Genomic DNA, 16,599 nt, shown 5'->3' with positions numbered 1-16,599 from the left:
ATTCATCATTTCTAGAGTAACAAAAATATCTTTACCTTCCAGAAGAACTTTCCACAAAATCCCAGACACTGGCACTGGCATGTTATAATAATGCAATTAGGAATGGAAATTTTATAACAATAATTAATTAAATAAATGATAGGAAAGGCTAATACTATTTTTAAAATCTCATCAAGAATCAAAAAAAGATTATACCTACTTTTTTATAACTAAAATATGATGTGTTGATATACTCTTGTTATAAAGTGGTTTTTAAAATAAAAATGAATTTATGTCCTACGTTCTTTCAAATACATAACCAAGGAAATAAAATAAATAAATTTATAGGTCCTACAGCAAAAATGTCATAAATCAGCTTAGGATCTTGAAAAATATATGAGGACATATATATATATATATATATAATTAAATAATATAATCTAATTATATATAATTATATATTATTTCATATAATTAAAATTATTTACATAATTTTCACATAATTAAAAAGAGAACCAGCTCTCTAGTTTTTAACTACTGTTTCAAATTGATCAGATCCCAAGATGCATCCCTCAACCCCAAGGGGATTTCCTGTAGATTGAATTTTTGTTCATTATATAAGACTGTTTTATGGTGTTTTTCATTTATTTATTTTTATTGTTTTAAGCACTCCATCATGTTATGCTTATGCTTGGGATTTCTTTTTTTTTTTTTTTACATAAAGAAAATTGTATTATGGTCAGAATTATTCATGTGTATCTTCTGATACAAAAACTACTCTACCCTAAATTTAAATGAGTTTCATCTACAGGATAGCTCTCATTACTATGTACTACTTCGGAGAACACTGACCAAAGATGATAGACCTTCCTAACTCTGTGGAAGCACTTGTATTTCTTCACTGGAATTTTTATTTTCTCATTTTCTTTAATGATAGTATAAAAAAAAAACACATAAAATTTAAAACTGCATACGTTTATTTGAGGAATTAAAACAAACAGAAATTAGATTTTTAATGGCAAATAAATGACATCATTTTGGAAGCAAATATTTAAAATCATTTAACAGTGCTAATGTATGTTTTAACAACTCATTCTTTTTGAAACATTTAATTTCTGTGCCCTCAGTTAATTTCACAGGGCTTTATCAAAAGATAATTCTTGAAAGAAATCAGAAATGGCTTCCTTAACATACTAGAAGGCTCTTTGTGCCACTGTCCTTTGAAAGAATGATACTACTTTTAAATTAGATCTTTTGCTCACCACTCCACCCACTCCTCCATCTCACCCAGGGCTTTGAGTAATTTCTTTATCTCAGCAAGAAGCAAAAGGCTAAAATTAGCAGTCTCTGGACCCTCAGGATAGTCACTGTGTAACATCAGCTGAGATTCCTGATTAGCATTATGTCTGATTCTTTAAAAAAGTACCAAAGCAAAACAAAGAAACAAAGAAGAAAACAAAACAAAAAACAAAATCTATCTAGGCCATCTTTTCACCTTTCTTTATTTCATGAGAGAAGCATTTAACACATTCGTTTTGATAAATGGTAAGGAAGTACTAATGAAGCTCTCGTCAATAAAAAAGAATCTCTATCATTATTACTAATAAACTTCAACTTTTATAATATGTAACAACTTAGGAATTTTATTGTTTATGAAATGAAATAATCTTTAGTACGAACTGTTTAGATGAAATTATTTTTGTGACCTATAAACACAGAGCATTGCTAACTGCTATTGTCAAGAGAAAATTGTTTCTTGTGTTCAAAATCCAGACTTCACTCTTAATTACACCTAAAGCCAGAGAATAACCATGTGTGGCAGGTTAATAAGTGGATGAAATCTGTTTCTGAACTACTATTTCCACTAAATAAGATTTTAAGAAAGGTCCTATACTGTGATTTTTTCCCCATTATATCTGTGATGAGAAAATGATGAAGATGGAACCTCAATCCCCTAAAGACAAAGTCTCAGCAACCAATTTACCTGACAAGATTTTCATTGTCTCCAGTTCCCTTGCAAGTTGCACATTCAGTTCGCAAATCTTCAGCCTTAGGCTTCTTTTGTAACACAGACTGCCTTTGCCTTCTCTCTCTAGGAATTCTTTCCTGCCATACAAGGGAAAACAAAACAAAACATAAAACAAAACCAAGATATGAGGAAAAAAGAAAATTTAAGCAAGAAAGTTTCTCAAAGTTTAGACTGTAAAAAATGCTTAACTTATTCCAACCTCATGTTTTTCTTCCTCAGGAATGAAGCTTCGCTTTCGTCCTCTGGTTCTCTAAGAAAAAAAAATTCCACAAAAATATCTAATGTTTAATTAATAATAAAAATAAATATTTTCTGTTAAATGTTACTGCTTTAAGTTAAGCACTTGAAAAAGTAGTATTTCTAATTAATACTGTATCACTCTAGTGCACTTTGTTACAGTTTATGTCATAAGAGATAAAACATGACAAATTAAATGTACTTTACAAGCGTTTTACTTTTAAATTCCACAACTATCTGATAGGAAAAGTTCTCCAAAATCAGCTGAAATTATTTTTCAATACTTCACACATGTCACACAATTATGATTTATCCAGAGCATTTAAATTTTAACTTCTATGACTTCTATAGCCGAAATGCTAAACCTGGACTCATATTACTATTATTTCCAATGTTTGTATAGAGTACATACATGTTTGTATAACATAAACAACCAACTTTTAACTGCCATCAAAAAGTGGGAATAAAAGATCTCAGATTCCCCCAAATCCAAGATGAAATAAAACTAACTAAAACTCACGTTCCACACTGGGCATGTAACCTACTTAAAAAAAAAAAAAGAAGAAGAAGAAGAAAAAGAAAGTAAGAAAAAATAAAAACCTAACTAACACATGGTATAAGTGACTTATTTTAAATTTATTTAGTTGAAATTTTACATCCTATATTTCAGAACACATTTATCATTAGAAAGATGACATCTAAATGTTAAAAGAAAACTACAATAGTATTTGTATCCAATATGTTAAAAATTTCCACCCACATTGCACATCCTCTATAAATTTATAATCCTCCTACGCAGACCAGTTCTTTAGAGGCTGAAAGATAAAGGAGGCACCATTCCCACAAATTTGTTTGTGTGACCCTTAAGATCAAGGAACATTCCCAAATTAGAATAGGTACCAAATAATTGTGAACAAAACTGATGTCCAGTACAAGCTGATGTTTTCCTAAATTACTGTCCATTTCAATTCTTCATAATATTGAGTCCCTTGTTATTTAACACCATGGCTAATTGCATACTGTTTAATCTGCTCCAAGATATAACGAACAGCTAACTAAATTAGTCATTCAAAAGAAGCAAATTTATAAACTTTGTATTCATTTATATTTGTACTGCTAATCAGTATGTTCTAATTAAATTATGGAGTAAGTTAGAAGAAGAAAGACTTTATCTAGGAAAAGACTTTAAATGCAAGCCCTAAAGAGAGTCTATTCTTACTTCTGAAAAAACAGCACTGAGCCTTGCTCCTCAAAATATCAATCATAGCTCATAAGCACTGGCATGCCCGGGGGCTTGTCACAAACACAGAAGCTCACACTCACTTCAACATACTGAATTAGAACCTGCCTTCCTTTTAACAAGATCTGCAAGTAAATTATACACACATTAAGGTCTGAGAACATCAATGTGGAAGAGTCCTTAATGCTGACAACACTTATCCATGTTCTAACTAAAATCTTGGGGCTAGCTCTTTACATACTCATCTTTTCTTTCTGTGACATTCCTGTCCTTTATGCTTCTACTTCTGTCCTCCAACACAGTTCATCATAAAACTGGCAAGAACCATGCCATATTCATCTTCTAGACCCAATTAAACTTAGTATAATATGTATTACATAAAAACTCAATAAATGTTTTAATAAAATAACCAAGTGGTTAGATTAAAACCATAAATATACTAGATAATGCAAATGATAAAACAGTTGACATAATGGATAAATTACTGTTCCCTTCTCCAGTAATCTATTTTTCAATTTGTATAATTTACGAATAAGGGCATTTCCATCAGGTGATCCAAATAATTGGTACCAAAGGGAAAATATTTGGGGTGCCAGTCTGGCTCAGTTCCAAGAGTATATGAGTTCTTCATCTCTGGGTCATTAGTTCCAGCCCCATGTTGGGTGTAGAGGTTACTTAAATAAAACTTTTTTAAAAAAACATTTTATTTATTTATTTGAAGAGAGAGAGTGCAGAAGTATGAAGAACAGCAGTCAGAGGCAAAGAAAGAATCAGGCTCCTTGCTGATCAAGGAGCCGAAAAGCAGGGCTCAATCCCAGGACCCTGGGATCATGATCTGAGTTGAAGTCAGATGCTTAACTGACTGAGCCACCCAGGCACTCTAATAAAAGTCATGTTAAATGAAGTACACTTATTACCAAATGAAAATCAATGATGTATTCCTGTGGTACTCTTAAATAACTAAACATAAACAGTTCCCAGCCAGAAAAAACAGAAGTGTTATAAGCAATATGAAATTATAGCATCTTGGAGCTCTGAAAAGCAGTCCAAACAAGTGACTTGATTATCACAGAGCTGATAACTGACAGAGGTAAAACTGCAAACCCACGTATCTCAACTCTCAATTCAGTGATTTTTCTTGCATGCCAAATCCAAGGTTAATAGTGTAATCCAAGTAGAGATAAATAAAATTATTATGAGAAAGAAAATCTCTTATTCTCACTTGAGTACTTAAATACATTGTAATACTGTAATACCATCGCTTCTCGACCTTTTGGCTAAGATCAAGTGTATAACACTGTAATGCCTAAAGGAAGAATTCTTCCATTTTACCTCAATATCTTAAATTGATACTATATTCTACCAATTGGGTACTCTGTCAGTACAATGACTAACATGATCCATTACCAAAGTAAATTACAGCAAGCTTCTTCTTTGGCATTTAGCACATCAGTAATATTTCCAAAAAAAGAGGAAGAAGAAAGAAGAAAGAAGACGACGACGATGGAAGAAGAAGAAGAAGAAGAAGAAGAAGAAGAAGAAGAAGAAGAAGAAGAAGAAGAAGAAGAAGAAGAAGAAGAAGAAGAAGAAGAAGAGGGAAGGAAGGAAGGAAGGAAGGAAGGAAGGAAGGAAGGAAGGAAGGAAGGAAAAAGAAGAAGAAGAAGAAGAAGAAGAAGAAGAAGAAGAAGAAGAAGAAGAAGAAGAAGAATTACTATTATTATTATATTACTATTATACAAACACAACTTTTCATATACCAAGTCCTCCAACCAGGAAAATACTGACAGTTCTGGGTTTCCTTTCTTTCTTTTTTTTTTTTTTCTAGTTTTAATGAAGCGGCAACAACTGTAACTATGACAATTCATGACTGCCTACAATCACAACAGAGAAGATATCTTACACATGGTATCCTTGAATCAGAAGAGGAATGCTAAGAGGAATTAGAAAGAGGAAGAAATGATGCAAAAAGGAGTAGCAAAAACATGTTTGGTTCATTTAATAAATCTCAATCATCCAAAGGCTTACACCATCTTAGACATATTAGAAGTATTCATAACTGGATGGTCATTTCATGATATATACTGAGGCTGACACCATTTTAGAAACGAAAATAAATAAAGCAGCAGGGTGAACATAGCATGTAGAAAAAGGAAGAATTTTATTTATCAAACATGCTTCAGAACTTAAGATAGATACATTACCTCGTAGTTCTATATAACTGAGGGTTCAGTTGCAAATTGTGCTTTCTTTTGTAATTATTAAGCTATTAAGAGTAAATGAAAGTTTGAAATTCACTCCAAAACTTGACATATTTCTATTTTTTTCTGTTGTTATTTTGTAAGAATTTTATTTGCCTAAGGAACAAGGACAATCTGAATTGCATAGATCACTTAGCTCTTTATCTGTCTATAGTACATTTTCTTGAAAACAAAGGGGATAAAATGTACACAAAGAGCGTAGCATGGTATTACAGTGTATATATGTTAAAAAGGAGTATTTTTAGCAACCACGCATCATTTTAATAGTTTATTCATCTAAAACAAATAATTAAATGTATCAATAACTTCACTCATTTGGACTAGAAAACATGTAACAAATTTTCATTAATTCTTTAGCACTGGGTTATTTAATTTACAATGAAGTTAGGTGCATGATGATTTTTCCAAGGTTGGAATGATTCATTTGACAAATGAACTAAATTTAAAATTAAGACAGTGCCTCAACATATTTGATATCACTAAGATAGGTTTCAACATATTCATTTGTGTACTGTTTCCTCTAAATTTAAAACGGATCTTTTTAATGACAATTAATAAACAAGCTTATATGTGGTTAGAGAAACATAAGGAATGCTTCCTTGTGTAAGTTCTATAAAAAAAGAGGAAAATGCTTATTCATGAACAAAATTCCAAATTCAAAGTTAATTAAGACAATTAGGTCAAACCTTGACAATTTCTGCTAAGCTAAAATTCAGATTTATGCTGCAGAAAAAATGCCAACAGCTATGGGGCAGATATACAAAATCCTTCAATATCATTTATTTTTAATTTTCAACATAAATTATTATATAAAATTCCTAAAAAAATAAGTATATGCTTTCCAATTATAAAACAATATGTTGAAAACAGTCATATATTAAAGCTCATAAAATATTTAGAATAAAATGTTATACATACAAACAAGGTATGAACAAAGCACCATCTGTTTCTATTGGCTACTGGCATATAACAGATGGAATAGTGATCACCAAAAGTGAGTGTTTTCCTTCCTTGTCATTTGGCTGTAAGGTTTATTTTTACCTAATTTAATTTATATTAACAAGGTTAGAAAAATATGAAGAATAAAATTATGACCAATTTTTCTTAGCACTATAAATTAAAATAATCAATTTAAAAACAAATGCAATGTAAGTAAACTCTAGGATATTTGATTATCTTTCAAATGGAGAATGCCATTTAGAACAGGCTATATTGACTTAGTACTGTTACATTAGATGTTAAACAATTTAGCCATGTGTTTAAGTCTTTTTTCAAAATAATGATCTATAACAAGCACATCCTGAAAAACAATATGGTTTTACTCAAACTGCTAAAAGGTATTTTGACTTTTTATGGCATTTGTTTTTTTAAAAAAAAGGAGATCTATAAAACAAAATAAAATGTATGAGATAGGAAAAAAGATATACAACTTCAAAGAGAATAGAAAATGATGGATGTGTGTAAAAGACTATGAGAAGATGGGTCCCAGTAAGTCCTTTGGCGCTTGTATAAAAGATGAAAAGTCACTAGATAACATAAAGTGTAAAGAAAACGAAAAGAAAATCTGAAAGCTTTCAAGTTACATTAAAGTCATTAGAAAATATGCCAAAAAAGTACAAACATCAATTTTAAAGTAACTTCAAAAGGGACATAGGTAAGCTAACCTATATTTTCTTCAAAAGTAATTACCTTGCATAAAAGCAAATGTAAAGTCTCCACAGAAAAAATAATGCAGAAAAATATCTAAATAACAAGATACTTACACAAATGTCTCCTGGGCTGCCTTTGAGTAATTCTAGTTTCACCATAGGAATATGATTAATATACAAGGAGAAAAGGACCAATTCGCTTTCTAACAAGAAGGAACTAGAAAAAAGATTCTTCAAAGGACACTAACTTCAGATGCATAGCCATAGTGAAAGATGGAAAGAACTATGAAATACTAAGTACCTGCTGTGAACCAAACCCTGTAGGAGGTAATAGACATATAGTAGTAAACAGGACAGTTCCTGTCCACTTAGGAGTTCATGTCCATGAGTCTACAGATACCAAACAAATAATTACATGAATATTTATAAATATGATTAAGTGCAACTAAGGAGAAGCTAAAAATAAAATCATATATTACTCATACTTTTCAAAATCTCAACTACAGTCAAAATTATTCTTAATTTAGGAGTCAGTTTTAATACCGTTAATAAGGATATAAAACTCAACATTCACCTTAAAGATGAGTATAGAAAAAAATGACTAACAACAACAAAAAACACACGTAACTGGCAACTCTCTAGCAAGAATAGAAAAAAAGAACTCAGACTGGCAAGAGGATGAGAATCAAGGATGGTAGCAAAAGCATTACTAAAATGACTAAATATAGGATCCAAGTAAAATACTGGAATTTTAAGCAAAGGCACTGGTATGTGGGGTAACTATGCTGCTTAGTTATTTTGACAATAAACTGGCTATTAGACTAGGAATGTAAAGAAGGATCCATGACATATTGGGGTCAAAGGAATTGGAACTGGATCATGGTTCTTTCACACACATCTTAAAATTAAAATTAAGTGTTATTTCATATAATGGTTTCTCTTTACCCAGTTTGGAAACTCTTCATAAAATAACCCTCCCTGACAGTCATATAGCTTCAACTATTCCAAAGAATGAGGCAGCATGTTCCATGCTAAAACAATTCTTATTGTTGGTCCCAGGTTTACTATCTGAATTTAATCTAGCATTCATGTAACAAAAGTTTAAATATTTAAAAACAAATAGCCAGGTCTCTATTATGTAAAGTATCTCTACCCATTTATTAAACTAACAACATAACATAACATAAAAAATTAATTCCAATTGTGATAAAGGCACCAAAGGAAAAAAGTGCTAGGGCACTAATCTTTCATTATTCCTCAGGTTATTCTTCCGGAATTTCATCATATTATCACATTAGGTTTTGCTTCTTAGCTCATACAAACTAAAATTAGGGACAAGGGAAATAATAATAGATAATTATTTAAAGCTTTACAACAGATGTGTAATCTCAGTCATTTTTCATTTAAGAGTCTAACTACAAACATCATTTTAGCACTGTTACATGGCACAGATAAATGTGAGGGAAAAGGGACTGCATCATATTTTTTTCTTTTTAAATATAATCAGTCTCATTAGCCAGCAAAGAAATACAAATCAACCATAATGAGATACCATTTCATGTGCACCAGGATCACTAGATCAGAAGAATAGACAATAATAAATATTGGTGATATGCAGAAAAACTTGGGTCTTCATACACTGCTGGTGAGAAAAGAAAGTTATATGGCCAGTTTAAAAATCAATCTGGCAATTTCTCAAATGGCAAAAATAGAGTTATCATAAGGCCCAGCAACTCTACTGCTAGGTGTACAATGGAGGTAAGTAAGAACTCATGGTCACACGAAAAACTTATATATGTATTCATAGCAGAATCATTTGTAACAACCAAGGGGTGAAAAACAAAAAGAACCCCACAAATGTCCATCAAGTGACAGTTGAATGGATGAATTTTAAAATCTGGTATAGCCATAACATGGAGTAATATACAAAAATCAAAAGAAATAAAGTCCTGATACTGCCATAACATGAATAAACCCTGAAAATATTATGCTAGGTGAAAAAAATCCAGTCATAAAATGCCACATATCGTATTACTCCATTTATCTTGGATGTCCAAAGTTGGCAGAGACATACAGTGACAGAAAGTAGATTACTAGTTGTCTAGGGTTTAAGGTTAGGAGAGTAGAGAATGGAGTCACTGCTAATGGGTACAGGAATTTTGGCGGGAAGAGCTGGGGGTGCACAGCAATGAAAATGTTCTAGAGTTGACTGTGGTAATGGCTGTACAACTCTATGAATTTACTAAAAAACACTAAATTATACAATTTTAAATGAGTGAATTGCACAGTATGTGAATTATATCCCAATAAAGCTGTTATAAAAAAGATCATCAACCATAAGTTGATTAGGTTAATTTTAATTGTAGCAAACTTTAAAGAATAGTGAACTAATTTTCCATCATGGCATAAGGGATTTTTGTATTTAACTTATATCTAAATAAAACTAAAATGCCTTTCAAAATTTTTTCAACAACCATCAATGTTGAAAAAACTAAGCACTATAAAATAAAATTCACCTACTGGCCCTACATCATTTAATGATACAAAACATTTAAGTATGAATAAACTACTGTACTACTGGAACTTTCCAAAAGTTTGGAGGAAAGTGTCATTCATTTCCTACATGCATGGCTTCAAGTAAAAAATATACAGGAATATATCATTGTCCCATTTCAGCTGTAAATGTCAGAACCACAAATTACTCTCTATTAGCTTCTATTACAGCTGTAACAAATTATCATAAACTTAATAGCTTAAAAAAAACAAATGCACTATTTTACAGTTCTGACATGGGTGTCAGTGGGTTAAAATTAAGGTGCTGGCAGGGCTGTATATCTTTCAGGGGTCTCTAAGGGGAAGAATAAGTTTACTTGCCTTTTCCATCTCCTAAAGGATGCCAACATTCCTTTCTCATGGCCCCATTCTTCCATGTTCCAAGGCATCAATGCTGCATCTTTGTGACCTATGTCTATAGTCACATCTCCCTCTTACTTCTTACTTACAGCCAGGAAAGGTCTTCTTCTTTTAAGTACTTATGTGATGAGACTGGGCACATGGACAACTCTGCTTAATCTTCCCATCTCAAGGTCCATAACTTTAGTCATACCTGCAAAGTTCCTTCTGTTATATAAACATGTTAGAACATGTTTACAGGTTCTAAGGATTAGTTTACAGACATCTTTGGAGGGCCATTATTCCACTTACTACACTGTGTAAATCACTATATAGGTAAGAAATAAAACATTACTTTGGGTTAAAATTTAGTAACATAAAGTTATAAGGGAATTCTTCCTTCCTTATACTGTCAAGAGATTAATCCTCTCCCACCAGACACAGAAGGCCTATTCTCTGGAGAAAAACGACCAGACAAACTCTGGACAATGGATTATCAGGCACAGAGAAGGGAGCAATGATGCAGCAAACAAAAGCCAGAAAATTTGCATGGAATTCTGATTTCTGAACTGTGAGATCTTTAGCCCCCTTCTCCTCACCTATCCAGGAGTCTGGCAGTCAAAATTACACCTACCATTTAGGAGATGAGAGAATACTTCTACTAAATTGATATGGAAAAAATCTACAGATACTGACATTTAAGGTATTCTCAAAGAAAAAGCCCCTAATCATAAAATCATCCCTATAGGAAAAACAGCCCCACATAAACTTAATTATAGATATAGATATAGATATATATAGATATAGATATATAGATATAGATGATATATAGATATAGATATAGATAGATATCCAGAGATCCCCAAGCATCTTAAAGCTTCAACATGAGAGAGACCAACATAACAGAAATAGGGAACCCAGAGGAAACAAAGACAATGACGGATACAAAAGAAAACAGAATTACAATGAAAATTCCTGAAAATATAATAAGTTTTTGTCATAATGAAATAAGAACATCTGCTATTAAAAGAAAAAGGAAGGGGAAGCCTGGTTGGCTCAGTAGGTTAAGTGTCTGCCTTGGACTCCGGTCATGATCTCAGGGTCCTGGAATTGAGCTCCAGATCAGGCTCCTTGCTCAGTGGGGAACCTGCTTCTCCCTCTCCCTTTGCCTGCAGCTCCCCCTGTTTATTCTCTCTCTCTCTCTGTCAAATAAATAAAATGAAAGTAAAGAAAAGAAAAGAAAAAAGTACATACACATCCCCAAAACAGAAATTTAGTAAAACAGTTGGAATATAAAATTGAGAAAATCTCCCAGAAATTAAAAAAAAAAAAAGAATATGATAGAAAGAAAAAAATATTACAGAACTAATCTAGTATCACCAAAATACAATTAATAGAAGTTCCAGAAAAGGAGAACAAAGGATAAAAATTATCAAAGAAATAACAAAAAATAATTTCTCAGAATTAAAAATAGGTGAGTTTCTTGACAGAAAGCACTCACTAAACTCCTATAAATGAATAAAAGTGTACCACACCAACCAAGGTAGTGAGTTGTACCACTGAAACTCAAAAAGAGAAAATAGTAAGAGTTTCAAGACAGGAGACAAAATAAGTTATAAGAGCAGAAAGCAATAGTGACAGCCAGGAGTCAAATAGTGCTTTTTAAAAAAAAAAGTAATATTTTATACATAGCCATAGTATTAATGAGCATTAAAAAATTAATTTTCAGACATAAGATCTCAAAAATTTACCTCTCACTAACTTTTACTAAGTAAGTCATTGAAGAAGTTCCCCCATCAAGATACAGGCCTAAATCGGAAAAAAAAAAAAAAAAAAAAAAAGCCAAAAACCCAACTTTAAATGCAAGCAGCAAAAAATTCCACCTATGAAAGCTTAAAGGAAGTCCCATGATGATGATGAAGCAAAGTCCAAGAATGACCAAGAAAAAACAATTTAGATTAAAACTGGAGGAAAATGGGCTCCGGACAAAATACTTCAGAAATTATTTGAGGGATCCCTGGGTGGCTCAGCAGTTTGGTGCCTGCCTTTGGCCCAGGGCGTGATCCTGGAGACCCGGGATCGAATCCCACGTTGGGCTCCCGGTGCATGGAGCCTGCTTCTCCCTCTGCCTGTGTCTCTGCCTCTCTCTCTCTCTGTGTGACTATCATGAATAAATAAATTAAAAACAAAAACAAAAAGAAATTATTTGACATGGCTGACTGTGTGTGTGTGTGTGTGTGTGTGTGTGTGTGTATAGCACTGGGTGTTATGCGATATGTTGGCAAATTGAACCCAATTAAAATGTATATATATATATACATTTACAAAAAAGTTGAATGTTGTAAGAAGAGTTGCTCTTAAACTCAAGGAACCCAAAAAATTGAAAAATAATGAATGGCCAAAAAAGTCATTTTTGAAACTCTATTTATGCCTTCCTTTAAAAATAAACTGGATCAATGAGAATCCTTAAAATTTACTAAGTGGGATAGTCTCACTGTATGGTTTCTTCAGCATCTGCCTCATCCTTGCCCACTCAGCTTTATAACAGTAACATAGTAAAAAGTACTCATAAAGAGAGAAAGCATGTTTCTATTCTTGTTAAGCAATATTTTATCTTTGCGAAGTTACTATCATAAAGAAGTCAGTATGAAATTGGCTAAGTAAAACAATCAAATGTCACTTTGAAAAGTGAACAAAAGGACAATTTCAAAGAAACAAAATTTTGGAAACAAGTCAATGTACAGTATACACATCTGGTAGCCTATTTGCTGAAAAGTGTCTCCTGGAGGCATACATAAAATTTTTTTCAGAATAACAATAAAAATAAAGTTAACTAAAAAAATAAAAAATAAAAAATAAATAAAGTTAACTGCCAGAAAGGCAAAAAAAAAAAAGGTAATCAACAAATATCGTCTTTTAAAAAAAAATTTATTACATGTCATGAAGCCTAATCACAAAGAATTACTGTCTCTAGATTTTTTTAATATCAATGTATGTACTTTAACCCTCTAATTAATAGTGTTAAGGATAAAATAATAAATGCAAATGTGAATTTAGACGAGACTTTTAGTTCTAGAAAAGACTGCAGATTATCTAATTTATTTTATAAATGAGGATACTGAGTACAAACAAAGTAAAGTACTTATCCAGTTCTGCATAATGGGTTATTGGCAGAGTGTGAATTACAATTCAAATCTACCATGTGGAAATATCAGAGAGGGAGACAGAACATGAGAGACTCCTCTAACTCTGGGAAACGAACAAGGGGTGGTAGAAAGGGAGGTGGGCGGGGGGTGGGGGTGACTGGGTGACGCGCACTGAGGGGGGGCACTTGATGGGATGAGCACTGGGTGTTATGCTATATGTTGCCAAATTGAACCCAATTAAAAAAAAAATCTACCATGTGCTAGTTCAGGTACTTCCACCACACACTATGCTATTTTAGAGATTTTGATGCCATCTAAAAACTCTCAAGAAGTGTATTTTGTACCATCTTCTACTTTTTAAATGGAATAATGCTACAAAGAAAATGTCCTAGAGAGGAAAATATCATTACATTTTAATGGATACTTTCTAAAGGATAATTATAAGTCATATCCATAAACAAGATGATTCTAATGGAGTAAAAAGAAAAGTTAAAAAAAAAAAAACTCTTACCATCAATTAATACAGTAATCATCAGAATCTCTCCTTAGCACAGAAAAAAATTTAAAAGAAATGAGCTGTGTTAAAGAACTATTTGCACCTATTTATCTGAAAAAATCAAATGGCTGAAATATCAAGTGATTTTTTTGCTGAAAATGTGCTAACACTCATTAATTATTAATGCAAGAAGCTGTTGCCGGCAAGGTGCTATTATGTTGGGGCGCCCAAGTGGCTCAGTCAGTTAGGTGTCTGCCTTTGGCTCAGGATTCTCACTCAGCAGGAAATCTCCCTCTCCCTCTGCCATACCCCTACTGCTCAAGCTCTCTCTCTCTCAAATAAATAAAGCCTGTTTAAAAAAAAAAAAAAGATGCTTATTATAGAAACAAGCTGTAAGAAAGACAGCTATAGGTATTATGATACTAAATTTTTACATTAAATTTTATGCTGAAGGATCCAATGCTTTTCCAAGTGTCTACCTTGCTTACTTTAAAAATTTCAACTTATTAACACCAAAATCTAGGGCAAAGGAAAATGAAGATTTTCTTAGCTAGCAGAATACTTTTCTACTAGTAATAGTCAACTTGTTGTCTTTGTTGCTCACCTCCATCTTCTGTCTCTCTTCTTCCTTTCACAACTATCATGTTACCAGATAAAGCAACTTTACCTCATATGAACCCTCATATGAACAATGTATTTTCTCATTAAATTACATTTACTTGAGGGCCACATTTTTATCACTATAGTTCCTTAAGGACATAGAACATGTCTTCATTTTGGTGTTCTATTAAGGGTCTATTGCCCAGCGCCTTACATTATTAGTTGCTCAATAGATATATGTTGAAAAAAATTAACCTGGTAATGGTTCAATAACATGACTAGGAATCACAAGTAAAGACTAGAGAATATGTAAAGATCTGGATTTCCACACAGCCAATCTTTTTTTTTTTTTTTTTTTTTTGCTTAACACAGGGAACTATTAAACTCAGAAGTAAATATGACTAAAGCACTCACAAAAAAAGATAATTACTTATCATTTTTATAGTTGTAAAGAGAACACAACATAAATTCATGTTTCTATCCATTATAAACACAAGCTTATCTTCAAATACTGTCTTCCCTTTACTGACTCTAAAGGTTTACCGAAGAGGACAAGATAAAGCTAAAAGATCAAATCACTGAGGCTAAGAACTATGTTACATGCATCAGAAGTCACATACAATCTACCTTCTAAGAGATGTGAGATAAAGCTGAAAATGAACAAAATCAGAGTAGATAAAATAAGTGTAGAATTACTGGGATCTCAAAGGTGTGAAAAAAAACTATTAATTCTTAAAACTAGAATATTATAAAAATCATCCAATGTATGATGTGATACTAGATAGTGATGCATCACAGATCAATAAAACACCAACCTACAAGATCAATGAGATTACAAAGCTGTTTTGGCTCAATGCCAAAGAAACAACCTGGAAAGATAGAAGAAAAAAGATACTATCTGAAACTAGGGGAAAGGAGGTACTATAATAAAAATCTATTGCTGAAAGATTAAAACCGCAAACATTTAAAGAAGTTCAAGAAAAAATAATTTTTTTTACCCAATATTGTTATCAAAGAAAAATACTATATATGAAGTATGACCATTTACACTTAAAATTGGGCTAGGTATATAAATTAATTCATTGTCCTATAAGAAGATTTTCAGGTAGGAGAAGAAGAACAATTCCCCCAGTTCAAAAGAAGCTGAATTATATTATGATAAATGAGATACCAATCCCAAAGACTAAATATTTTCATTCCTATAGTAAGTGAAAATGTATTAAAAAATTATTCCCAATTATTATTACTGGCTATCAATACAGAAGTGAAAACTATTAGTTCTCTCCAGTGTGTAATTAATTAGACATGTGAAAGTCACTATTTTATAAAGTATTAACTTATATCCTGAATGTATAGATCCAAAGCCTAGGCTCAACTACTAAAAAACAAATTGCATTAAAGAAGACTTCTGACATTGGCTAAGGATAGTACCAATTGTAGGAATTCTACAGAAAAGAAATGCTTAATGTAATTTAAATAGAAGGAGCTCTCTGCCAAACTCTGAGAAAAGCCCTGTATCTGAATGGCTTCTACAAAGACAGAGGAACAGAGGAAGAAAGTCACAGAGTTATGGAGGCCAACATTATCCTCTATCACAAGAAGCTTTTTTTTTTTAAGATCCTCTACTTCATCCATGTTACTTTCTTTTAATTAATTAAAAAGAGAGAGAGAGAGAGAGAGGAAAAAAAGGAGAGGAAAAAACTTGCAACTCATTCATAAATAAATGGCAAACATCGTAGGGGCTCAGCTGGATATTCAGAAACTTAGAAAAGTAGTTAACCCTCTCTCTTATTTTAAACACTGCTGAGTTTGTAAAAAGCTCAGGTTCACCTTCTTTAGCCAACACCGAGATTATCCTTTTTGGTATTTTACAATTCTTTTTTTTTTAATTTATTTTATTTTATTTATTTATGATAGGCACACAGTGAGAGAGAGAGAGAGGCAGAGACACAGGCAGAGGGAGAAGCAGGCTCCATGCACCGGGAGCCCGACGTGGGATTCGATCCCGGGTCTCCAGGATCGCGCCCTGGGCCAAAGGCAGGCGCTAAACCACTGCGCCACCCAGGGATCCCG

The 16,599-nt window shown here is 32.4% G+C and overlaps 1 protein-coding gene across 2 annotated transcripts in view; it reads right to left on the bottom strand.

The window, feature by feature from the left end:
- Positions 1 to 16,599, bottom strand: part of PHF14 (PHD finger protein 14) — a 217,288-nt gene that overhangs the window by 109,605 nt on the left and 91,084 nt on the right. For both annotated transcript variants that reach the window (XM_055314889.1, XM_055314890.1), the window contains exons 15-16: positions 2,208 to 2,258; positions 1,964 to 2,085 (exon numbers count right to left, since the gene is read on the bottom strand). In XM_055314889.1, the coding sequence (XP_055170864.1) occupies positions 1,964 to 2,085; positions 2,208 to 2,258 (173 nt within the window). The remainder of the gene's footprint in view (positions 1 to 1,963; positions 2,086 to 2,207; positions 2,259 to 16,599) is intronic.

This window comes from Nyctereutes procyonoides, unplaced genomic scaffold (assembly GCF_905146905.1).
Source record: "Nyctereutes procyonoides isolate TBG_1078 unplaced genomic scaffold, NYPRO_anot_genome, whole genome shotgun sequence".
NCBI classification, from domain to species: domain Eukaryota; kingdom Metazoa; phylum Chordata; class Mammalia; order Carnivora; family Canidae; genus Nyctereutes; species Nyctereutes procyonoides.
This window is presented reverse-complemented; position numbering and strand designations above follow the sequence as displayed.